Source organism: Biomphalaria glabrata, chromosome 18 (genome assembly GCF_947242115.1).
Source record: "Biomphalaria glabrata chromosome 18, xgBioGlab47.1, whole genome shotgun sequence".
In the NCBI taxonomy this organism is placed as follows: domain Eukaryota; kingdom Metazoa; phylum Mollusca; class Gastropoda; family Planorbidae; genus Biomphalaria; species Biomphalaria glabrata.
Genome location: NC_074728.1, coordinates 20,601,871 through 20,626,920, shown reverse-complemented (window position 1 = coordinate 20,626,920; position 25,050 = coordinate 20,601,871). Strand labels below are relative to the sequence as shown.

The window sequence follows — 25,050 nt, the reverse complement described above, 5'->3', positions numbered from 1 at the left end:
TCTCCCTTTTTTTTATTTGTTCCTATTAATATTGAATAATTGTAAAAGCGGTGTATTTTGTGAAAAATAAAAACTGCTTGCATAGTTGATTTGTTCCCCAGCAATGAGGATGTGAAACTATGATCGCCAATTTGTCATCTGATTTCTGCGAATAAAGACTGCTAATAACAATATGCTGATTTAAGAACGCATTAATTGCATCAATAAGTCATTTGATCTTTGGTCACTTCATCCCTGGTCATTTCATCTCCAGTAACTTCTTCTCCGGCAAGTTCATCACCGATCACTTCATCCCAAGTCAATTTATCTCCAGACAGTTCATCAACAGTCACTTCATCCCCAATAAAGTTATCTCTGGTCAGTTCGTCACCGTTCACTTAATCCCCAGTCACTTATTCCCCGGTCACTTCATCCCCGGTCAGTTCATCACCGGTCACCTCATCCCCGGTTACTTTTACCCCGGTTACTTCATCCCCGATCAGTTCATGAGCGATTACTTTATCCTCCATCTATTCATTCACGGTCAGTTCATCACCGGTCAGTTTATCGCCGGTTACATCATCACCAGGTCACTTCATCCCGGGTCAGTTCTTCACCGGTCAGTTCATCCCCGGTCTCTTCATTCTCGATCAGTTCATTACCGGTCACTTAAATCTCGGTCACTTCATTTCCAGTCAGTTCATCCCCGGTATTTTCATTCCCGTTCTTATACTCTACGTTCACTTTATCCCCGGTCACTTCTTCCCCGGTATCTTCATCCTCGGTCAGCTCATCACCGGTCACTTCATCCACGGTCACTTCATCACCGGTCACTTCATTCCCAGTCACTTCATTCTCGATCAGTTCATCACCGGTCACTTCATCACCGGTCACTTCATTCCCAGTCTCTTCACTCTCGATCAGTTCATCACCGGTCACTTCATTCCCAGTCTCTTCATCACCGGTCACTTCATTCCCAGTCACTTCATTCTCGATCAGTTCATCACCGGTCACTTCATCACCGGTCACTTCATTCCCAGTCTCTTAACTCTCGATCAGTTCATCACCGGTCACTTCATTCCCAGTCTCTTCACTCTCGATCAGTTCATCACCGGTCACTTCATTCCCAGTCTTCATTCTCGATCAGTTCATCACCGGTCACTTCATTCCCAGTCTCTTCATTCTCGATCAGTTCATCACCGGTCACTTCATTCCCAGTCTCTTCACTCTCGATCAGTTCATCACCGGTCACTTCATTCCCAGTCTCTTCATTCTCGATCAGTTCATCACCGGTCACTTCATCACCGGTATCATTATCCCCAGTCAGTTCATCCCCGGTCTCTTCATTCTCGGTCAGTTCATTACCGGTCACTTCTTCCTCAGTCTCCTATGTTCACTTTATCCCCGGTCACTTCTTCCCCAGTGTCTTCATCCCCTGTCACTTCATCACTGGTCACTTCATCACTGGTCACTTCATCCCCGGTCACTTCATCCACGGTCTCTTCATTCTCGGTCAGTTCATCACCGGTCACTTCATCCCCACTTGAATATTTGTTCTTAGTCATTGTGTAATTGTGTTGTGTGGGCGACATCGTTCCGACCATAGCTAATGCCCAGGCATTCATCTCACCAAGATTATCGATAGTCGCTTCGCGACTGAAGGAGGCCAATTGTGTTGTAAAGGCTTTTCATTGAAGCGCTCATTTCATCTAATATATAAACATTTTAGAATGCTTTTTGATATAATTTTTATTTAATGTGTCACACTTTTAGTCATGTAAAAAAAAATTATGATTATGAAATATTTTTACTCTCGTACTTGAAGTGATTAAAGATGAAATGACAAAAGATGACATAAGCGGAGATAAATGACCAAAGATGAAAAAAAAACGGTGATGAAACATAATAATCAGTTGACCGAGTACTTACTTACATGATTAACAATGAAATAATAATAATACTAATAATAACAATGTCAACCATTCAAACAGTTTAACCAGGTTCATAACACCTTTGCACTTCATAGCTTCTGGTATTTGAAATCAAAATATGGAAACCTACTTTTTTCACCTGCAATGTGGATCAAACAGATGAACAAACCTTTCGGCGTCCGCATTGAGTTTGTGTGTAAAAACAAACTCTCTTTGTAATCTTGTTCTTTTTTTTTAAAGTATCACTAATATACCTGTATGTAGTCGCTGAATGAACTCTTTATGTTGTGTCTGCTGTATTCATGTGTATTTTTCTGTTGTGTTGTCTCTATATGAGAAAAGAGTCCTTGTAATCACAACAAATTTCCGTAAGGATCAGTAAAGCAGTTTTAATCTTAGTCTTAGTCTTATCTTTTAAAACCATCATAATGTAGTAATGTAATGTTCATCATAACTTTCTAACATCGATTTTTTTAAGCCTATTATTATAAAGTTAGATCAGTGTTTCCCAAACTGTGAGCCGATGAACCTTAGTGTTTTGTGAGGCCTGACTATGTGTTTCACGAACTAATAGCGTAATGTAACTAGTTGGCCATCACTTGAATTCATCTCCCTAAAAATAAAGCAATTTGTTTTGCGCTAAATTACTCAGAATGTGCGAAGGGTTCAGCTAAGGAGAAAGTTTGGGAATCACTGAGACTATAGATATACTTATAGCCGATGTAAAATTTAGGACATTATTCGACTACCTGATCGAGTCAAAAAAATTTAACGACGTAATGGTTACAGTGAACTGTACAGCGCTAAGAGGCTATTGTCTGCTTTCAAACTATTGTGCTATAGCTCCTCCTTCGTTATCGGAGAGGAGCGCATTTCTCATTTCCTGTGGACTCGAAGATGGCTGTAAAGTCCAATCCTCGCTTTAAAAAGCCGGCCGTGGCATGGGTGGGTTTGGTCAGTTGCAGATGGGCCTGCTTCTTCTCTCAGCTTTTTGTTGGTTCGGCCCTCTTTCAGCCTGGTAACACTTCTTGCTTCGTAACTCGAGACTCCTACACTCAAAGCTTCACATAAATAGGACTATTGTAATAGTTTTTGCATGATAATTTTTTTTTAAAAACCTTATAAGGACCTTAAAAGAACCTTCACGGATAATGAGTTAATTAAATATAACCCTAAAAGCCAATGCCATGTTTCATTTACATACTTCCTCCTAAAATAAAACGCCATTCTTTCCCTAGTCAATGAATATTCGATACTGCTATAAAAAAATCATTCAGTTCCATGGACATTCTTCTTGATCTAAATGTGTAATGTTCTAATTTTTTAAATCTCGCATATTTAAATTTTCATATTCCGTACATTAGTTTTGACATTGTTTTCATCTGTGAAGTAAACTACAACACACGTTATATAAGTAAATACATATTTTGTTCTTTTTTTTATAACACAAGTAGCTGCAAAGTCCTTCGTGTATTTGTTAAACTAGAAGAATAAGAAGAAATGGCAGATCTGTACCATAAGAGGTGGCAAGCAGAAGTGTTTAAGAAATTGTAACTTTTCAACAAGTGAAATATAAAGAATTAGTCGACCCGCGGCATAGCATACGCCGCTATTTAGTGACAAGTGAACACTTCCTGAAGAGACAGAGTGGTCCAAATGGGATGGGTTTGGGCAAAAGACTGTGTGCGTATTCCTGGAAAGCGAGGAAGGTGCGGGTGCGGGCGGGAAGGTGGCGTGTGGAGGGTTAGAGAGTTGGCGTGCGTGTGTGTTGTCCCGCATGGTTGGGCAACGTAGAGAATTATATATACAGGGAAGACTACATGATGTCCTCTTTTTTTCTGAGCCTCGCTGTATATCGCCGCGAAAGTTACGTGGGTTGAATTTAGTCCGACTTGCAGAAATAAAAGAGTTATCTTTCCATGACTTTTTCATCGAGAGTTAGAGAGTCGGAGCATATATACAGATAATTTACAAACAAATAAACAACAAAGGAGAAGAGCTCAGTCCTTAAAACTATACCAATAATGTACAAGTTATTTCCCTTATTCGATTTCAAACAAAATAATTAATTACCAATAATTAATTGACTAAGTATTTTTAAAAATTGATTCATGTTTTGTTAGGTACCGTAAATAATAGTGTTGTAAACTTGTTCCCCCCCCCTCCCCCCCACTGACCTTTTGTTTTCCCACTTAAAAAACTTTTTTTGAGTTGTGCTTGTGCTTGGAGGGAAACTGACCTGAGGGGTGTGTGTTGATGTGTTAACACAGGAGTTATGAGTTTGGTTTTCTTGATTGAGGATTGTTTTTATTTCTATTGTGTTAGTGAATCGGGATATGTAAATTCGATTTGGAGATTGTGACATTATTTCGTTTTATCGGGGATATTCATTGATCCTAGTTGGATTGTGATTCTGCAATCGGAGAGATACCAGCAAGACTAAGAGCACGGTGAGTTATTTTCTTTAGTTCAATCCCACGTCGTAACAAAGAATCATCTTGTTTGGGAGAATCTTGATGGAGAAATAGAGTTAACAATTATTTAAGGGGACTAAACCCAACAAATTTAGTCACATCTTTAAAAACCAGTAATTAATTGTCTAATTGCATACTTTTGTCTGTCAATGATTAATTACCCCGCTTGATCCAAGAATGGGTGTGTGAGAAATAACGTGTACACACTTTTACCAGACAGACAGAGTGAGTTGATGAAAACTTTGTAAAAAGACCGTGCTATGATTTGTAAGTACATCTCGCACTCCACACTCGTTAAGAATGCGCAAGAAACAAGTTTAAAAAAAAAAAACGCTTATAAGAATGGCAAAGAAATTACTAAGAATATTTAATTTAAAAAAAAAATGAAGTCTGATATTGTTTTGTTTCTTAAAAAACTTGAAGATTCAGATGCAACTTTAACTTTTAATCTACACTAGTGCTTGATGGTGTAGAAGATAACATTTCTGAAAGTAGACAGAAAGACATGAATTCTATTAAGTTTTTTTGACATATAACGTCTAAGTATATAATTACACTAGTGTATGTAAAATAAGACTTAACAAAGCCCAAGGTAAACATGTACACGAATATTTTTTTTACAATAAAAGTCGAATGTATAAACATCTGGCTCTATAGTAAAGTAGAAGTGGCCGTGTAAAACGTGTGAGGTAAGGAGTCTTAATGGTGTAGGCCATTTGTCATAATCGGGGAGGCCATTGATCATAATCGGGGAGGCCATTGGTCATAATTGGGGAGGCCATTGGTCATAATCAGGGAGGCCATTAGTCATAATCAGGGAGGCCATTGGTCATAATCGGGGAGGCCATTGGTCATAATCAGGGAGGCCATTAGTCATAATCGGGGAGGCCATTAGTCATAATCGGGGAGGCCATTGGTCATAATCGCGGAGGCCATTGGTCATAATCGGGGATTCCATTGGTCATAATCGCGGAGGCCAATGGTCATAATCGGGGAGGCCATTGGTTAATTTGTGAGGGTAGAAAGATATACATCCATAACTCAGAAGTTGCCAGAGAAATGTTCTGAAACTAGAATGGACTATTTGGACTTTCATTCATGTTGCCAGAGAAATGTTCTGAAACTAGAATGGACTATTTGGACTTTCATTCATGACCTAGCCAACACGTTGCGGAACGCTCTAAGTAGCTGGACATCCACTGTACCAGAAACCAGTTTTCTGGACCCTTTTCGGCCACTGACGTAGTAACTGATAATGGTCAGCTTTAGGGCTGGAGAATGAGACTCGTTTAGACTGATTTGACAGCACTATTATAAGACTGGTTTAAATTGGTATGTTTTAAGAATGTTTACATTGATTTGTGATAATACTGACTTTAATGGATAAGATATATGTCTTGTTCACATTGACCACTTACTTCTTTTGTTGACTTTATCTATCGGACAAGTGGTCGAAGTAGCTGGTGTACTGGCAGAACGTGTACGGATAGCCCCATATCTTGGTGTTTCTGAAATAGAGATGTAATTGCATCGAAATCTATAATTGTGAAACTATTTGTGATCGAGGTACAATATGTGGTACAATATGTAATTGTGGTCTAAGTGATAAAATCCATTCTAGACGGTTTTCCGTCTTATGGCAAACAGAGATGAACCAATTAGGCCTACAATGCTATTTACAAAATACTCATTATAAATGGGAGGTGCGGTGGCTGAGGGGTAAAGCGCTTGGCCTCCGAACCGGGGACAGGGGTTCGAATCCTGGTGAAGACTGGGATTTTTAATTTCGGGATCTTCGGGCGCCTCTGAGTCCACCCAGCTCTAATGGGTACCTGACATTAGTTAGGGAAAAGTAAAGGCGGTTGGTCGTTGTGCTGACCACATGGCACCCTTATTAACCGTAGGCCACAGAAACAGATAACCATTACATCATCTGCCCTATAGACCACAAGGTCTGAAAGGGGAACTTTACTTTACTTAACACAATACATGAAGTAAATAAAATGTCGGCACATAGAATTCCTTCCCAATGTGCAATCTACAACGACACAGCAAAAACTTGTTCGCGTAGTATGCAAGCAGCCTAAAGGAGCTAAATGGAACTAAGTTTCAATAAGCCAAAACAAACGTAGTCTCTGATCTGCAACGCATCGTCACAACGTTATCCACGTGGTCAGTTAGGGAATCACGTGATGATTTTAAGAAATGTCGTTTTCCGTTGTTTTTTACAAAGCTTATATTAACACATTCTTTTTGTCAAATAATAAATTAATTACTGGTAATCAATTATTTTTGTTCGATACCAACAAAGTAAATTAATCCTTCAGTATTCACAGATGGCGCTAAATATTTAAGGTTTTGTCCCCTTGGATAAATGTACACGTTATTTCTCCCACACCAATTCTCGGATCAAGTTGAAAATTTAAACAACTATGTATTAAACTTTACGAAAACTTAAATCGATAAAAAAAAATGTCCAATTCGTCAACTAATTATTGTATTTTGATATGGAATAAGGGAAACAGCTTCTACATAATGGAGTGCTAAAATTGTCAGTTTGGAGTTCTTCCCTATAGATAATTAATTATTTTTTTAATTTGCTTATTTTATTATTGTAATGAAAAAAAACATTAGTAAACTATATTTTTTTTAAAGACTAGAATAGTCCAACATGTACTACTGCCAGGTCCTGTGCTTTGCACTCCAGACTATCGTGCCCCTTTCTGCCGACTACCCTTGCCTTCGTTCAGGAGATTCGGGCAAAGACGTTATCATATAAGGCAGTGGCGTAGCTAGACATTTGCTATTATTTGGAGGCCCGGGGGGAGGGGGGATGGCTTGACATCTTTAATGGTATTAAAAGGCATTTTGATATTTTAAAAAAAATTAAATATTTAACTCTTTCTCTCCGTAATTATTTACCACATTCTGGTGGAGTCAACGCTAGTATCGTCAGTTAGGAGAGAAAGAGTTAATGTGAAAAAATAAATTCAAGCTCTCATTTGGGCCCCCCCCCCTTTTCTCCGGTGGGGGCCCGAGGGATTTTCAAATTACCCCCCCCCAATCACCCCCACCATATCTACGCCACTGATCTAAATGAACGTCTGAGAATTTACACATGAAGTCATACAGACAAAACATTAAAAAACCTTCAGGCCTAGGCTTTTGCATGAGCGTCGGCTTTTTGGCGGGAGTTTGCACATCACTGATCCATATAATACACCCCATCAAGGAGAGCATCATGACGTAGAACCAGAAGTTCTCCACCCGGAAGCCCGTCTGGGTGTGGTACGGCAGGTAGCTGCTGTTCGTTGAAGGGGCGTATCTGTCGTCGTCGTAATCCTCGTCGTCCCCACACCAGGAGAGGCACCCTTCGAAGCAGTGCGTGCCGCCTGTGCCTTTAGGGCACTGGTTGCAGTAGCCGTCGTAAGTGCAGACCTGGTCTTCGCAGGTGATGCTGCAGATTTCTGTGCATTCAGGGCCGTAGAGAGGAGGAGCACACTCTGTGGAATAACATCACAATTTTTTTTTATTTCAGTTCAAAGAAAGTATTCAATATGTGTATATAGCTCCTCCTTCGTGGTCGAAGTTGATCACATTTCTCATTTTCTATGAACTCGAAGATGGCTATCCTCGCTCTCAAAATGCCGGCCACACAGATTTAGTCTTTTTTTTTTAATTCCGGCAGATGACTTCCATGCTATTCATTTAACTTTGTTAATTGAGCCCAGCGGCTGGTAGAAATGTGTAGCCTCTCTTGGCTAAGCTCTTGGAATTTGGTGACTAAATTGCTTTAGATATTATATCGAAAAGGGAAGTTTTATCGCCCAAACCATCTGATGGGGGTTTTAAACTAAAAAAATCTCTGGAGTTGTTTTTTTTTTCAAAACAAACTCAAGAACCTCTTAGCTACGCTCATAGCATCTTAAAATCCCATCTGGAGGGCTTAAAACCCCTCTTGGCGACGCTCATAGAATCTAGTGACAGATGTGTGCTTGAGTCTTACATTGAAGTGGGGTTTCATTGTTAAAATAATTTCGGAGGGGGGTTTTTAAATGAAAATCCCACTTAGCTAGGCGCTTCGATTTAGTGGATTTTCGTTTGCATTATTTTATTATTTTTTTCGTTTTATATAATGGGGGGGGGGGTAATCACAAAACCCCCTGGAAGGGGATTATGAACTCAAAACCCCCTTGGCTGCGCTGGGGCAAGTGATGGTTTAATATTAAGATCTCACCTAAAATTAAAAAAAAATAAAAAATTAAAGCAAAAATCATTCGCAAAATCCCCCCCCCCGGCCGCGAATTTCATTTCAGAGGGAGGTGGGGGTTGAGGCCCTCCCCCCCCCCCCCGACTACGCCCATGGATTTAGCCATGCACTTCTAGACTCATTAAAGAAGTAAATAATGAATGATTTTTGACCTACCGCCGTAAGCTTCAAACTCGCAAATGGAAAGTGGAACTTGTGTATTTCTCAAGGAGATCTCAATACTTTTGACGAATGCCTGGGTGTGTGGAATCAGAGATGACCTGTTCGTTAGTTTCGAGGTGGTGTTATACACGACTTCACCGCGCTCACTAAGAAACTTCACCGTGTAGTACTCTGAGTGCACAACTAGATGGAAAGGGTTCAGACATGCGGCAAGTATGGTGTGTGTGTGTGGTTGAACGTAGGACGTGGGTGGGTGAGTGTGTCGGCATAAAAGGGGTGAGGGACTGGGTGTGAGAGGGGTCTATAGGGCAGATGATGTAAAGTTCATCTGATTCTGTGGCCTACGGTTAACGAGGGTGTCATGTGGCCAGCACAACGACCAACCGCCTTTACTTTTCCCTAACTAACGTCAGGTACCCATTACAGCTGGGTGGACTCAGAGGGGCCCGAAAATTTCTGAAATTAAAAAACCCAGTCTTCACCAAGGATCCGGACCCCGGGTATTAGAGTGGGATTACAAAAACAAAAAAAGTCGCATGTGGTTGTGTGTGTGGGATGTGTGATTAAGCTTGTGGGGGTGAGACTGAGAGAGTAGCATGGGGCTTAGAGTATGCGCGAGTGAGAATGAGTCGGGTGTGTGTGTGTTATGGGTGTGTGTGTGTTTCCTAGGTGATGAAGAAAAGGGAGCATTAATTGTTATTCTTGTAGAATGATGCAATATAAGCGGCTCTGTCAAAACCAATGTCAAGTTTGGAGATACAGGTCAATTTCTATCTAACTATCTATCTATCTATTTATCTTCTCTCTATCTTATCTCTCTTTCTATCATAAGGTCTCTCTATCTCAAACTCCATTTCCCTCTGCAAAAAAAAAAAAACAACAAATGTGGTAGATGCTAAATGTTAAAATTTGCTTACCATTAAAAATTATCACTAACTCATGAATTGTCATAATTGATGGAAATACCAGTTGCCAGGAAGACTCTGCATCATCTAGCTCAGTGGTGGCACAGTCTGGTCTCCTCCTTCCGTCTACAGCGAAGAAAGGGCGACTAAAACGGCCGCTGGCGTCAAAATTGAGACTAGACATTGTAGCTGGTTTTCGTAGTGCGACATTACGCCCTTTATTCATTCAAAAATTATGATCTTTTTTTTATTACGTAGACATTCTGTCGCTTATCTTTAACGCTTATATTGAGTATATTAAATATACATAATTAGAAACGCTTTAAGGGCCCAGTTTCCGGATTGCCTTTACTGGCAAAAAAGAGAACATCTGGCAGAAATAGGCATCCGATCGAGTTGGCAGGCGATCAATTTCCAACGTCTGCGACTTACGAGGTTAGACTTGGAAGATGAAATGACATAACTAAGTTCAGTTTCTTGAATATTGGTAATAACGTGTTTTTTTTTTAAATCAATACAAAAATATGAACGAGATACGCAGTGGATGAGTGGTTAAATGGGTTCCGTGTTCGAATCCTGGTGAAGAATGGAATTTTAATCTCGGGATCACTAGTGCGCCTCTGAGTCTTCTCATCTTATCTTTTTATATAATACAGGAACAGTCTTAGGTCCACCTTTATTTTTAATTTACATAAATGATTTACCAAATTGCATTACTTCAGGAACAAAAGTCAGATTATTTGCAGACGATTGCATAATATATAGAACAATAAAAACAACACAAGACACAGATATTTTACAAAGAGAATTAGATGAATTACAGAAATGGGAATCGAATTGGAGCATGTCTTTCCACCCAGAAAAATGTCAGTTGTTAAGAGTAACAGAAAAACTAAAACAAATTAATTCCACTTATCTTATTTATGGCAAACCAGTAACACAGACTAAAAACGCGAAATACCTAGGTGTTATAATAAATGAAAAACTGTCATGGAATCCACATATTGATGAAAGTATTAAAAAATCAAACAAAGCATTAGGGTTTATTAAAAGAAATTTCTATAAATCAAATAAGAACATAAAACTAAATTGTTATTTAACCTTGGTTAGGCCAATAATAGAATATGCATCCTCTGTTTGGGACCACTCAATTCAAGAAAACATTAAGACTCTGGAACAGACACAAAATACGGCAGTGAGATGCATAACAAACGAATATTCATATTTTGACTAGAGTAACACCTTTAGTAAAATCACTAAATTTAGGAAGCCTTCAGGACAGAAGACTCAAAAGTAAAGTAGCAATTATACATAAAACACTGAACCATAATCTTCACAAACAAAATTTAATAAAATACTCTGAAAGACACAAAGATAAAGGCGCACTTCTCATCCTATATGTTAGGACAAATTTGTACAAATACTCCTTCTTCCCTAGTGCTATTAGAGCATGGAAAGGGTTGCCTGAGCTAGCCAGGAAAACCAGTGACTTGGCAGAATTTAAGTCATTGGTTAATATGCATGACTAAATGCATGACGCCTAGGACGTAATCATTTTCTTTTTCGAAGTAACGTCTGTATCATATAAGATAAGATAAGAAGATAAATGGATAAACACAGGGCTAGGGATATAAATCCAGGCATAAACCCAGACATAAACTTAACCTTTACTGACGTAGACTGAACATAGATGTCTCTTCCGGTCGTCCTTAGCGAACGAGATCTTCAACCGGCAGACGTAGGAGGTGACAGTGCAAAGCACGATTAGCGTCGTGTTCTGTACAAAGATGTCTCTTCGGTTGAAACAAGGCCCTGTGTAGCACGGCTTCTTGTTCACACGTCCGAATTCTATCTCCAGGTCCTCAAGACTTTCTGATAAAAAGAAAACTAAAAAAATTGTTCTAAAAACGACATCTGAAATTTCAATTCGCTAGTACGTAGTCATAGAGGCAGGGCGTTTTCGGGAACGCCGTTTTAACTGCTCTAGCCCTCACCTTTGCTCACGCCTTCTATTTGAAGCCAGGTAAACCGGAAGTGCGTGTCGAATGTCAAGGACAGAGGACTAACGGCGATAAAACTTGATTGACATTTTGTTGGACCTCTGCGCTTCATTTCTTCTTGGCTTACCCAAGACGATACTACAGCATCTTCTGAAATAGTCATGATACCAAAAAAAAAAAAATTTGAAATGTTTTAAATTTATTGATTTTTCCACGCAGACAAAAGACGCATATTTTATTAGATGGATTCCAAGCTCTAAATCATTTATTAGAATAAGAACATGATAATATGGTGTGAGAATATAGGAAGTACTATGACCTATATGCGTTTAGTTTGCATGTTTCCGATGTTCCTTTAAATTTAAAATATTACACAGCCTAGCTCAAGCCTCACGCAGGAGGTGGTGAATGTCGATGGCCTAGAGGGGAAAAAACCACACGACCCAACACCATCTTTTTATTTCAACAAATAAACTATTTAAATGAACTTGTGTAAACTTGTTTATTCGCTGTACAACATTTTATATCAACAAGAAACAAGGTACAAAAACAGTGTGGAAACACAAACTCAAAATCAGCCCCCCAAGTGGTTCACTCAGGCAGGCTTTAATATTTTCATAAAGATCATCAGAAAGAAATTCTTTCGAAGACTCAGGACAGAGAAGAATGGAGAAAGAAGTTTGACAGATCCTGTGTGGTGCCCCAACGGTCCAGCAAGCCAAAGGATAGGTGAATGCGAATGTGGCCTAACTGATGTCTTATAATGATTATCCAACTGATCTAATTATTTTGTAAAGGGTCAATCTCTTATTCAAATATTATATAATATATATTATTATATAAACGGCTGAGCCAAAATAGTTGCGCCAAAAACGTACCTAGCGTCTTATCAAATTTTTATAAATATAAATATATATATAAATAACTCTGCCAACAGCGATTAATGAAGCCTTATAGGATTTATTCCAATAAACATGACGTTAGTTTTGGGATGATACGTCCAGTGACACAAACTGGACAAGGTTGTGGACCACTGAAGTAGACCAAAGGACACTGTCGTGGATTTGCAATCTAAGGTTCTTACTGTATTGACTGAATTGATACAAGTTTCTTTTGTATCTATTCTAGTTCCTTACTGTATTGACTGAATTGACACTAGTTTCTTATTGTATCTATTCTGGTTTCTTACTGTATTGACTGAATTGACACTAGTTCCTTACTGTATTGACTGAATTGACACTAGTTTCTTATTGTATCTATTCTAGTTTCTTACTGTATTGACTGAATTGACACTAGTTTCTTACTGTGTCTACCCTAGTTTCTTATTGTATCTATTCTAGTTTCTTACTGTATTGACTGCATTGATACTAGTTTCTTATTGTATCTATTCTAGTTTCTTACTGTATTGACTGAATTGACACTAGTTTCTTACTGTGTCTACCCTAGTTTCCTATTGTATCTATTCTAGTTTCTTACTGTATTGACTGAATTGACACTAGTTCCTTACTATATTGACTGAATTGACACTAGTTTCTTATTGTATACATTCTAGTTCCTTACTGTATTGACTGAATTGATACAAGTTTCTTATTGTATCTATTCTAGTTTCTTACTGTATTGACTGAATTGACACTAGTTTCTTATTGTATCTATTCTAGTTTCTTACTGTATTGACTGAATTGATTCAAGTTTCTTATTGTATCTATTCTAGTTTCTTACTGTATTGATAAAAAGTTTCTTATTGTATCTATTCTAGTTTCTTACTGTATTGACTGAATTGACACTAGTTTCTTATTGTATCTATTCTAGTTTCTTACTGTATTGACTAAATTGACAATAGTTTCTTAATGTATTGATTTGACAGACTTGACACTAGTTCCTTACTGTATAGACTGAATGGACAACAGTTTCTTACTGTATCTACTTTAGTTTCTTACTGTATTGACTGAATTGACACTAGTTTCTTACTGTATCTATTCTAGTTTCTTACTGTATTGACTAAATTGACACTAGTTTCTTAATGTATTGATTTGACAGACTTGACACTAGTTCCTTACTGTATATACTGAATGGACACTAGTTTATTACTGTATCTACTCTAGTTTCTTACTGTATCTACTCTAGTTTCTTACTGTATCTACTCTAGTTTCTTACTGTATTGACACTAGTTTGTTACTGTATTGACACTAGTTTCTTACTGTATCTACTCTAGTTTCTTACTGTATTGACACTAGTATCTTACTGTATTGACACTAGTTTCTTACTGTATTGACACTGAGTTCCGAAATAGTCGGGCTGACACGTAATATTTTCTTTGCAGAATCCATTTGGTAAGCATTGGAGGTTCTCACAACGACACATTTTGTCACACTTCGTACCAAACCAACCAGGAAGACAGCCTGGCAATATTTTAATATTGAGTTGGGTTTGCTGAGCGCTTAAATGCAGCACACAGACTTTCTCTGAGAGATAGAGGAGAGAGGATAAAGAGAGAGAGAAGAGAGAGAGAGAGGGGAAAGAGAGAGGGAAGAGTGAGTGAGAGAAGAGAGAAAGAGAAGAGAGAGAGAGGGAAGAGTGAGTGAGAGAAGAGAGAAAGAGAAGAGAGAGAGAGGGAAGAGAGAGTGAGAGAAGAGAGAGAGAGGAAAGAGAGAGGGAAGAGTGAGTGAGAGAAGAGAGAGAGGGGAAAGAGAGAGGGAAGAGAGAGTGAGAGAAGAGAGAAAGAGAAGAGAGAGAGAGGGAAGAGAGAGTGAGAGAAGAGAGAGAGAGGAAAGAGAGAGGGAAGAGAGAATGAAAAAAGAGAGAGAGAGGAAAGAGAGAGGGAAGAGAGAGTGAGAGAAGAGAGAGAGGGGAAAGAGGTAGGGAAGAGTGAGTGAGAGAAGAGAGAGAGAGGAAAAAGAGAGGGAAGAGAGAGTGAGAGAAGAGAGAGAGGGGAAAGAGAGAGAGAAGAGAGAGAGAAAAAAAGAGGATAGAAGAATTGTGGTTTTGAGCTAGAAGAGAGAGACGAAATCTAGATAAACTGATCTGACCAAAACAAAAGCAAAGAGAAAACAAAAGTCAAGTAAAGGAGACACGGGTCAGATCCTTAATTCTGTTTGTTAAAAATGTTTAAGGTGGTCAGCGTATGCCCATTACGGAGAAGCTCTACATACCATTTGGCAGCTGCGCAGGGTCAGACACTTTACTCGCATGGGGACGACCGAGCGCCTTTTTTTTTTTGCGAGCTTAAAGAGCTTAAAGTTTTCCCCCCTCCCCTCACCACACATACACCGTAAACGCTATAAGAGAACACTCAGGCACCATTTAGTCCTCACTGGCATAGAGAAAGGTAACTGTTAGCAGATGTCCTCTGACGGACGCGGGACACACATGTAAGGACCAAAGCAAAGGCAGGCGTAGAACACGTAGAGGAAACTTAAAATACCCTCCCCCCCCTACCGGGGCAGACAACAGCTTTGTCTGCATCGGGTGTGACAAAAATATGCAGGTCGCAGCTAAATGCGGTGGCCACGTGGTACACTGCACTCATCCTTCATCTTCGGCATCGAAGTCATTGCAATTTTTATTATTGACATATTCGTTTTAAAATGTTTGATACGCTTCGGATGTTCCTTCAGAGTTGAAGATAATTGATTTCCTAGTCCAAACCTCTATGGACAACTCGCGACTGGCTCAAGAAAAACTGGTCGCCCCCCACCTCCGTTACATAGATGTAATAAAACGGGACCTCAAATCAGTGAACATCAATACTGACCATTGGGAAGACATAGCTCTAGACCGCACCAGATGGAGAGAGACAGTGACCAAGAACGCTATGGACAGTGAAAGAACATGGGCTTCAGCCCTGGAAGAAAAACGGAAAATGCGAAAAATGGCCAGCTCCTCTACCACCGAAGCAAAAGCCACCTTAACCTGCGATTTTTGTGGACGAGAGTGTCTCTCCAACATAGGGCTCCACAGCCACAAGAGGAAGTGTTCGAGATGAACCATAGTCGTTCTACGACTGAAGGAGGCAAATGAGTCCAAACCTCCCGCAAGAAGTGGGGGGGGGGGGGCGGCGGAGGGCGGGGGTAGCAGCGGGAATGACCATCGAGAAATACGCACTACAGTCCAGCACGCAAACCACACGTTTGGAACTCATACACTTTAGCTCGTTTTTTTTTTTTAATTTTAATAATTATCAGCCTGAACTCTAATTATAATAGTAAAATTATGCAATAAGGCAATTTTCGTTATAAGTCCGAAAATTAAAGTAGAAACAATAGTTCAAGTTTCTACCACAGACACTTCAGTAGGCTATATGTTTTTTTTTTTTAAATCTTACCTGATTAATACACAAATAAATACATTTTGATTGTATTGATTAATTTTGAGTGTATTGATTGATTTTGATTGTATTGATCGATTTTGATTGTATTGATCGATTTTGATTGTATTGATTGATTTTGATTGTATTGATTGATTGTGATTGTATTGATTGATTGTGATTGTATTGATTGATTTTGATTGTTACCGTTTTCTGTTTCTTTGCTCAGGTCTTCGTCACTGAACCCGTCTCCGTCATCATCTGCGTCATCAGAAATTTAAAAAAAAAATAATTTTAATAGTTTACAGACGTTTGGTTAGGAGCTCATAGAAATAATAAGAAACGAGCCGACCCGCGGCGTAGCATACGCCGCTATTTAGTGACGGGTGAACACTTCCTGAAAGACAAAGTTGTCCTAATGGGGAGGGTGGTTAGCGACGTAGAGAATTATATATATATACAGAGAAGATTACTATCTGTCGCCGCGAAAGTTATGTGGGCTAACTCTAGTCCGACTTGCAGAAATAAAAGAGTTATATTTCCATGAATTTTTCATCGAGGGTTAGAGAGTCGACGTGGGTGCATCTTGTCCCGCATGGTTGGGCGACGTAGAGAATTATATATACTACAGATATATATATATATATATATATATATATATATATATATATATATATATATATATATATATATATATATATATATCACTTACTATGGATTTCAAAGCTATGCCCTATCACAAGCCATAAAGCTGTTTCACATACACAGGCTAGTCTCCGTAGTATACATATAATAATTAGGAGTTGGAGCATTAAGGAAGCGTGTTGCGTTAATTTTGGTATGATACAAAGACCCATCTGTGACCTAAAAATTGTTGCAACTTTTATTTAGACAAACACGAGGGTCGTTCAATATAATGCACTTTAAATAAGAACGAAAATGATTTTATGGAGTGAGTTCCACTACTCTTGATGTAATGAAGTTTGGCGCGACACTGATGACTTCAACCCACACGATCTGTAAATTTCTCTGTTTTCTATTCAAGAGGTCACTGATTATCTCTTTTAAATTCTTCTGTTTTTTAAGATTCATTCCGTTCTTTCTGGTATCAAGATATTTATTTCTATAAAAATCACCATTTGTGCCTAAGACATCTGCAGTAAGATAGTCCCCATCTTGGAGAGCTTAAAGAGGACAGCGTAACAGATCTGTTCCCCCCCCCCCCTTTTTCACCACACATACACCATAAGCGCTATAAAAGAACACTCAGGCACCATATAGTCCTCACTGGCATAGAGAAAGGTAACTGTTAGCAGATGTCCTCTGAAGGACGCGGGACCTTGCGATATATAGGGCAGATGATGTCAAGGTCATATGTTTCTTTGGCCAACCGTTAACGAGTAGGGTGTCATGTGGCCAGCACAACGACCAACCACCTTTACTTTCCCAATTAAAGTCAGGTAACCATTAGAGTTGGGAGGTCTCTGGAGTGCCTCAAAAATCCCGAAATTCTGAATCCCAGTTTTCACAAAATTCGAACCCAGAAAACCAGGTTCGGTAGCCAAGCGCTTGACCACTCAGCCGCCCCTGAGTAATCTGCAGAACAAGGCAATATTATGAGACTATGGAATACTCTGCACGACCTTATCAATTTAAAGCAAGACAATCTAAAAATATAGAGTCGGAATGGGAGGATAGCTAGAGGTCAAGGACCGTTCAAGTTACCATATCGTGGGTCTATGGTAAATGTAAGGTAGAGTGCTAAGACCGTGTGATCTACAAGGCAGATGATGTAAAAGTCATATGATTCTATGTTTACAAAGAGTATCATGTTGCCAGCACAACGCCAAACCTTAATAAGGGAATTAGTTTTAATTTCGTTTCCCATATATGTCCTGATACAAAATGTAGGAGTAAATATTTATATGTTTTTAATTAAACATGTTTATTTCAGCTATACACAAAGTTGTAAATATTAATAGCTGTTGACAAGCTGCGTGCCTTAGGCTAGTTTAGAGTACAAATAATAAAATAAGCCTACAATTGAAACTACTGGAACAAAGAATGTTCTTCTGCTTGTGGTTTTCGTTGACAAGCCAGAAAATACAATTTGCCTGACATTATTTTGCATAAGTTGTTTACTTACTTACAGCCCGTCACCCCCATTGGAGTTTGGGCCGCCAACAATGGGTTTCCAAAGTCCACTGTCCTGGACTATTCTTTCTACCTTGTTCCAGGTGTAACAAAATTTAAAGTGCCAGCCCCTAGTTCCCTTCGTCAGGTGCATCCAGGACGCCCTCTCGTTCTCTTGCCTCGTGGGTTCCACTTCAATGCCTGCCTTGTGATGCATGTTAGAGATGCGATAAGCGTGCCCAATCCGGCCCCTTCGCTTTCTGACATCTTCTTCTACGGGAGTTTTGTAGGTGGATGGTATAGTTTGCCGTGCTATTAATGAAAGTGGTTTGACTTTTCTAGTGGCAGTTTTAGTTGTTCTCCAGGTCTAGGCTCCATTGAATAATACAGCACTATCATTAAAGTTTTAAAAGGCGAATCAGGTTAGATGCATCCATCATAATGTAATACAAAACGAAGCAAAATAGTTCTCCTTCTTTCCCCCACTCTTTCATTTAGTAAGCTTGTTTTTATAACAACACATTAACTTATAAAACTGCTTTAAAAAAATGAAATTTCAACAGTCAAAAGTGCTAAACACTCGAAAGGCTAATTTATTGTTACAAGATCAAACCTTGGTCGTTTTTCATCTCCTCGTCAATTAACCCATCGCAATCATTGTCCCAGGTGTCGCCTCTGGTCATGTTCAGCGTCACATTGCAGCTGGGAGGCAGAGTTGATTGGGCGCCCTCACAGCCGGGTGATATTTTTTGTGCAGTTGGGCAGACAATCTCAACAGAGGTCTGTGGATATGATTATATGATCAGCGAACAATGTGGACTTGGTATATTGGGTATGTTTGTCACCACTGCTATGCGGACGTAACTATATTTCGATGCATTGCATTCTATGAAGTGCAACATATTGTTTTAAATAAATAAATTATGGCATTTATATAGCGCTACTTTCATGCTTATAGCATGCTCAGAGCGCTATGGTCCAATCTCATTTGTGGACCATTGGGGGGAGGGGGGTATCTAGGAGAAGGTTTTTTCCGTGCTGCCTTTAGGCACTCAGTAAACAAAACTCTGCCCGAGTCGGGTGTCGAACCTCGAGCCCCCTTCATAAGTAGCCAAGCCAAGCCTAGTTCAATCGCACTTAGCCTCTCGACCACACAAATGGTATGTCTTGTCTGCCAAAACTCGGACTGACTCAATCTATACCATTTGTGTTTGCTACGTATCAAGTGTGACTCCATGAAGCACGAGCCCAGCATTCTACAGCATTGGCGACACATTGATAGTGATACACGCTTCTACACCTTAGTGACCAGTCCTATGTGTAATATTAATACACATCAAACAATAACGTTTACAGAAACATATTCTACATACATTTATAGCAGCCACTTTCAATGCGTCTGTATCATTAGATACGAGATTATTAAATGTAAGCGGACCGAGGGGTGAAGTGAAGCTGGTGGATATGTCCGACCCCATGACGTAACAACCAAACGGTTCTCCTTCCGCTGTCCTCACGTGGACTACATCTTGGGAAACATTGTAGGATATTTCCGAGGATAAATTCCAGCTCATTATATGCCAGTTTTGAAAGAGAATATCCAGGGATACAATGTCGCTAGGAAATAGAAACAAAAAATGTTTGCATATGTAAATAAAGTTCCCCTTTCAGACCTTGCGATCTATACGGCAGATGATGTTCAGATCATCCGTTAATTTGGCCAACGGTTAACGAGCAGGGTGTCATTTTGCCAGCACAACGACTAACTGCCTTTACTTTACCCAACTAAAGTCAGGTACCCATGAGAGGGGCGCCCTAAAAATCCCGTTTTTTAGTCCAGGTTTGATACGTTATTTCTCCCACTTCCCCTGCTGGGATCAAGTTGTAATTGTGCATAATTATTCATAGTCGATAAAAATACTCGAGTCAATCAAAAAAATTAACCAATTAATTAATCATTTAGTACTAATTAATATTTTTTTATATATCAAAAAGGAAACCAAACCCTGTAATTTTCAGATAAATAGTAGTTATTAGTGGTTATTTCCCCCATTAGATAAGCTTATGTTTTTTAAAAAAAAACACTTTGTTTTTCTATTGCTTGTTTTTAAACGTAATAAACAAATAATATAATCTATGCAGCTGCTTAGTGTAAAAAAAAATTAGAATACAAATAGTTAATTAAAAATATAACATTATAGGTCAAAACATTTACCAAGAGATGTGCCGATCATTGATGTAGAAACTATTGACGCCAACTGGAGCTGTGACAACTACAGTATGACAAGGATATCCCTTAGGTTTTCTGTGGAATACATCAAGATAGGGTAAAAGTAAAGTTCCCCTTTCAAACCTTGTGGTCTATTGGGCAGATGATGTTAAGGTCATCTGTTTCTGTGGCCTACGGTTAACGAGGGTGTCATGTACCCAGCACAACGACCAACCGCCTTTACGTTTCACCAACTAAAGTCAGTTTTCCGTTAAAACTAGGTGGACTCAGAGGCGCCCAAAGACCCCGATATTAAAAATCTCAGTCATCGCTAGGATGCGAACCCGGGACCCCGGTTCGGAAGCCACCGCGCCTGCAGCGATAAAAGACAACATAAAATAATGTCATTGAAAGATATTTTTTCCTAGGCAAAATATAATAGATCTTAGTGGACTCAGATGCTTCCAAAGAGCCCGAAATTGAAAATCCCATTCATCGCCAGGATGCGAACCCGGGACCCCCGGTTCGGAAAAAAAGCGTTTTACCGCTCGGCCACCATCAAAAAAAGGTGGCAGGATGAAATAGTCAATGAGGAAGTGCTGCAGCGAGCAGGTTGCAAAGGACGTTCATGCTGTCGTCAGCAGCAGACGCCTTGGCTGGCCTGGTCATGTTCACAGAATGCCACAATGTCAACTCCCACAAGACAATCTGTATGGTGATCTAAACGAAGTTAGGAGAGCCATCAGTCGTTCATGGAAGTTGGGTTTCAAATCCTGTTACAAAGCTAATATCTGTCTGTCTGTCTGTCTGTCTGTCTACCTGGTCAAAAGTTTGTACACTTTATTTCTCCCACACCCAATTTCGGATCAAGCTGAATGTTTTGTACAATTGTTTCTTTTACCTGCCAACAGAAGAATAAATAAAACAAATTAACCGATTAGCCATTGGTAATTAATTATTTTGTTTGTTATCTCGAACAAGGAAAATAATTTTTAAGCTGAATTATTCCCATTTATACATCGTCGTCTGAGTCTTATTAAATACAGCATTTTACAAAATAGGACGAGATTATAGAAACAATATATAATTATACAATCTTCCATGTTCATAAGCTCTCCGCTAGCAGAGTGGTTACCGTGTTGGCTTGCGAAGCCTGGGAGTTCGAATTCAGGTCGTTTTCCAAATTTGTATATATTATTATAGTAATTTTTATTGTTAGTCTTAGATCTATCACAAATTTAATTACATGGTGATCCAAACTAATTGATGCAAGTACTCCCAATATAAGCTTTGTATTTTTTTAAAAGGTATTTTATAAACTAAGATTAGACTCGAGCAGAATTGTGTTTGACAAGGAAACTGCTCTCAGATCATTTATTCCCTCACGTATCCACAAAGAGATCCCAGAGATCGTACACATTTCAGGACTCGGTATGCACATGTAATAATAGAAATAATAATAATAGATAATAGAAAAAAAAAAATAATAGACCTCACAGATATCTTTAAGGCTCTTAATATTTACTAGAAGACTCTCGTTGCCTCTCTTTTTCAGTGCACGGACCAAAGGTTTGTCCATTCTAACATGTAAATCTTTTTAGATACTAAGTTTTTTTTTCCATTGGAAATTACTAAGTATATTGTTATTCGAGGATAGATGTTGTAGACAACTGTATCAGAATTAATTTCCAACTTTTTGTCTCAGATGTATTTTAGTAAGTTTAAGTTAATGCAGACTAATTCATGCCGTATCGTTACCTCTGGACTGCAATATAAAATTGTTAATCAGTATTTTCGGTTATTTATTAGCATATTTGTAGACTTCCATGATCATAGCTTTATGAACTTACGGCTCCATGTTTCGAAGTAAAGAAATATATTTGAAATATGTAATAAACTAAACTGTGTACGTTTTAAAAAAGGTTGAAAAGCGAATTCATAAATTTGAAGTTTAATAAGTAAACTTTGTATAGAAATGCATGACGTATTGGACAGCATAAATATTGGATGAACTCCTTATGGTAGTTGGGATAATGCATGAGGCTCCCGTTGTTAAAAATACTGCCTCATAGCTCCCATGCAGTTCAAGAAACACTTCAGTGGTCTATAGGGCAGTTGATGTTAAGGTCATCTGTTTATTAGGTCAACGGTTAACGGTAAAGGTGTCATGTCATTACTTTCCCAAACTAAAGTCAGGTACTCATTAGAGTTGGATGGACTCAGGGACGCCCTAAAAATGTACAGAAATTCACAATCCCAGTCCTTACCGAGAGTCGAACCCAGGACCCCAGGTTCGGAAGACAAGTGCTTAACCACTCAACCACTACGCCCCACTCCTTAGCATTAGTTTAAGGAGGGATTGAAAAAAACAGTATGTTCTTTGTAACCAAAATAATATTTACATTAAATTGCAAAACCTTATCTTCTCTCTATGAGGAAAACGATAATGAACCTGAGATACGGACACAAAAAAAAAATTCTGTCAGTGGCGTAGCTAAGGGTGGGGGAGGAGGGGGAACATTTGAAAATCCCTCCGGGCCCCCACTGAGGGGGGCCTCCAAATAATTTTTTTTACATTAAAAATTAAAAAGAGGTAAATCCCCCCCCCCCTTACGGGCCCCCAAACGACGACAAATTCCTAGCAGCGCCCCTGATTTCTGTAAAAGAAGATTTGCGCATGTATATGGACCAAATTTCTTTCTACTTTCAAAACCTACTTAACATCGCATTAGCACTTGCCAGAAATCCAACGAAAGTCAATGCTGAAGATGCTTATTAGGCAGAGATAGTTTAAAAGCAAAAAAAAAATCTCTTTAATTACACACATCTGGATCAAGCGTTTGCTGTCATGTTCCGATTTTTCTGTGTAACACCTTCTTCTTCCATTTGCAATAGTATATTTGTTTTTTTCGAAACAGCCTTTAAGTTATCAAACCTAAACTACAGAAACTCGTCACAACTGTATGCAGTATGGATAATGTGAATCAGAAATTAGATATGTTAATACATGCACGTCATAAAGTAATTAGTTCATTTATTTGTTATTGGATAATAAAGAGACATATCTAGGTCAAGAATAGAATTACATATTGTACCGTCATGAAACATAAAGCTTTGGCCAAGCAAATCAGATATTTACATGAGGCCTTCAATTATAATTCTGTAACATAAGCGAAAGCACAGTTACTTATACTTATGAATGAAAATAATTTACTGTTAGGGGTCCCGGATAAGTTAGGGCATTTTTAAAAATGGGTCGCCGAGCTAAAAAGGTTGAGAACTGCTGGACCAGGGGCGGACTGGCTATATGGGCATCCGGGCAAATGCCCGATGGGCCGGTACCCTAATGGGCCGCTAGGGCCACAAAAAGGGCGCATTGATGCCACTATGTATTAACTTGTTAAAGGTTGTTTTTTTTTATTCTTTTGCAAACAGGGCCCTCAGAAATCTCTCTACAGTGCAATAGTAATTTAATCTAACAAAATTTCCGAAATAATGTAATAGCCTACATCCGTAGACAGTGCTATTAGTAGAAGGCTTCATCCTTTTAGGGGCTACACACTTAGCGCTTACAGAGCAACATAAGGCCTATGTTTTTGTTTGTATAGAAATATAGAGCTCAATGTATGCATGTGAACAGTTACCGGTGCTCAAACTAATATAATGCTGTTAAGGACGGGTAAACCTATAATTGGATGTCCAGCAGATATCATATAATGTATGGGCCTGATTGTATAGAAATGCCTGGGCCGATTTTACCACCCAGTCCGCCCCTGCACTGGACTACAATGACTTTTGTTTCTCTCTAACGAAGCTTGACCCTGGCCGTGCCAGAGAATGACTTATCAGTTCGTTTTCAACGTACAACTACTGCTAATAATAATAGTTAATAGAAGCGTCTATCTATGTCCATCTTTGATACTTACGCAAAGACGTACTCAGACGTGAACAAAGAGACAGGAATGACGCTGGACATTGACTGTATTGAGTAGATGAACTGATTCGGACGTTGAAAGTAAACAGTCACTTGCAAGAACTTAGTACTTGTAATTTTTATGTTACATTGTTTCAGCTGCAGGCCAAATTGTAAAATATTAGGACTATACACATTAATTATTTCTTTTCACAAAGCTTGTACCAACTCATTCTGTTTGTCTGGTAAAAAGATAGTACAAGTTATTTCTCCGACAACCGATATAGGATCAAGCTGAAATTTTGCAAAATTATTTCTTTTACCTGAAAACACAAGAATCAATTTTTAAAAAAAAGCAATTAGTTAATTAGCTATTGGCAATTAATTATTTTGTTTGGTATCTCGAACAAGGGAAACAAGTTGTACTTGACTGAAGTTGTGATATATGCTTAATTAGTCCCCTTTATAGGTTGCCGCCCTAAATCGAAACAAAACAATATATAACTATGCAATCATCTCTAGTCATAAGTACTTCTTTAACAGAGTGGTTAGCGTGTCCTAGGTAGCGTATGAAACGAGTTCGACTTCAGGTCGCTCGATAATTGCTTTTAAAATGAATTACGGTCATATCCACCCAGAAATCCGTCTTATCTCTTAGCTAGGTTACGAAGTTAAGGCTTTGTACCATAAACTCTTTTTAGTACTAAAACAAATGGTGACTAAACATGACATTATGATCAAATAGCTGCAATAGGTCACAAGCGTTGATAA

The 25,050-nt window shown here is 38.8% G+C and overlaps 2 protein-coding genes across 2 annotated transcripts in view; both read right to left on the bottom strand.

The window, feature by feature from the left end:
- Positions 1 to 648: 648 nt before the first annotated feature.
- On the bottom strand, positions 649 to 1,544 carry LOC129924042 (uncharacterized). Its single transcript, XM_056017659.1, has 3 exons — positions 1,452 to 1,544; positions 1,135 to 1,366; positions 649 to 1,022 (listed from the first exon to the last, which is right to left on the bottom strand). The coding sequence occupies exons 1-3, from the start codon at positions 1,542 to 1,544 to the stop codon at positions 649 to 651; spliced, it is 699 nt and encodes a 232-aa protein (XP_055873634.1).
- Positions 1,545 to 7,298: 5,754 nt separating this feature from the next.
- Positions 7,299 to 25,050, bottom strand: part of LOC106071247 (uncharacterized) — a 31,329-nt gene continuing 13,577 nt past the window's right edge. Inside the window, exons 9-20 of the mRNA XM_056017658.1 lie at positions 24,293 to 24,438; positions 20,373 to 20,462; positions 19,531 to 19,774; positions 18,771 to 18,939; positions 16,232 to 16,285; positions 13,986 to 14,120; positions 11,716 to 11,871; positions 11,387 to 11,593; positions 9,734 to 9,937; positions 8,811 to 8,999; positions 7,534 to 7,887; positions 7,299 to 7,327 (exon numbers count right to left, since the gene is read on the bottom strand). Of these exons, the coding sequence (XP_055873633.1) occupies positions 7,299 to 7,327; positions 7,534 to 7,887; positions 8,811 to 8,999; positions 9,734 to 9,937; positions 11,387 to 11,593; positions 11,716 to 11,871; positions 13,986 to 14,120; positions 16,232 to 16,285; positions 18,771 to 18,939; positions 19,531 to 19,774; positions 20,373 to 20,462; positions 24,293 to 24,438 (1,977 nt within the window). The remainder of the gene's footprint in view (positions 7,328 to 7,533; positions 7,888 to 8,810; positions 9,000 to 9,733; positions 9,938 to 11,386; positions 11,594 to 11,715; positions 11,872 to 13,985; positions 14,121 to 16,231; positions 16,286 to 18,770; positions 18,940 to 19,530; positions 19,775 to 20,372; positions 20,463 to 24,292; positions 24,439 to 25,050) is intronic.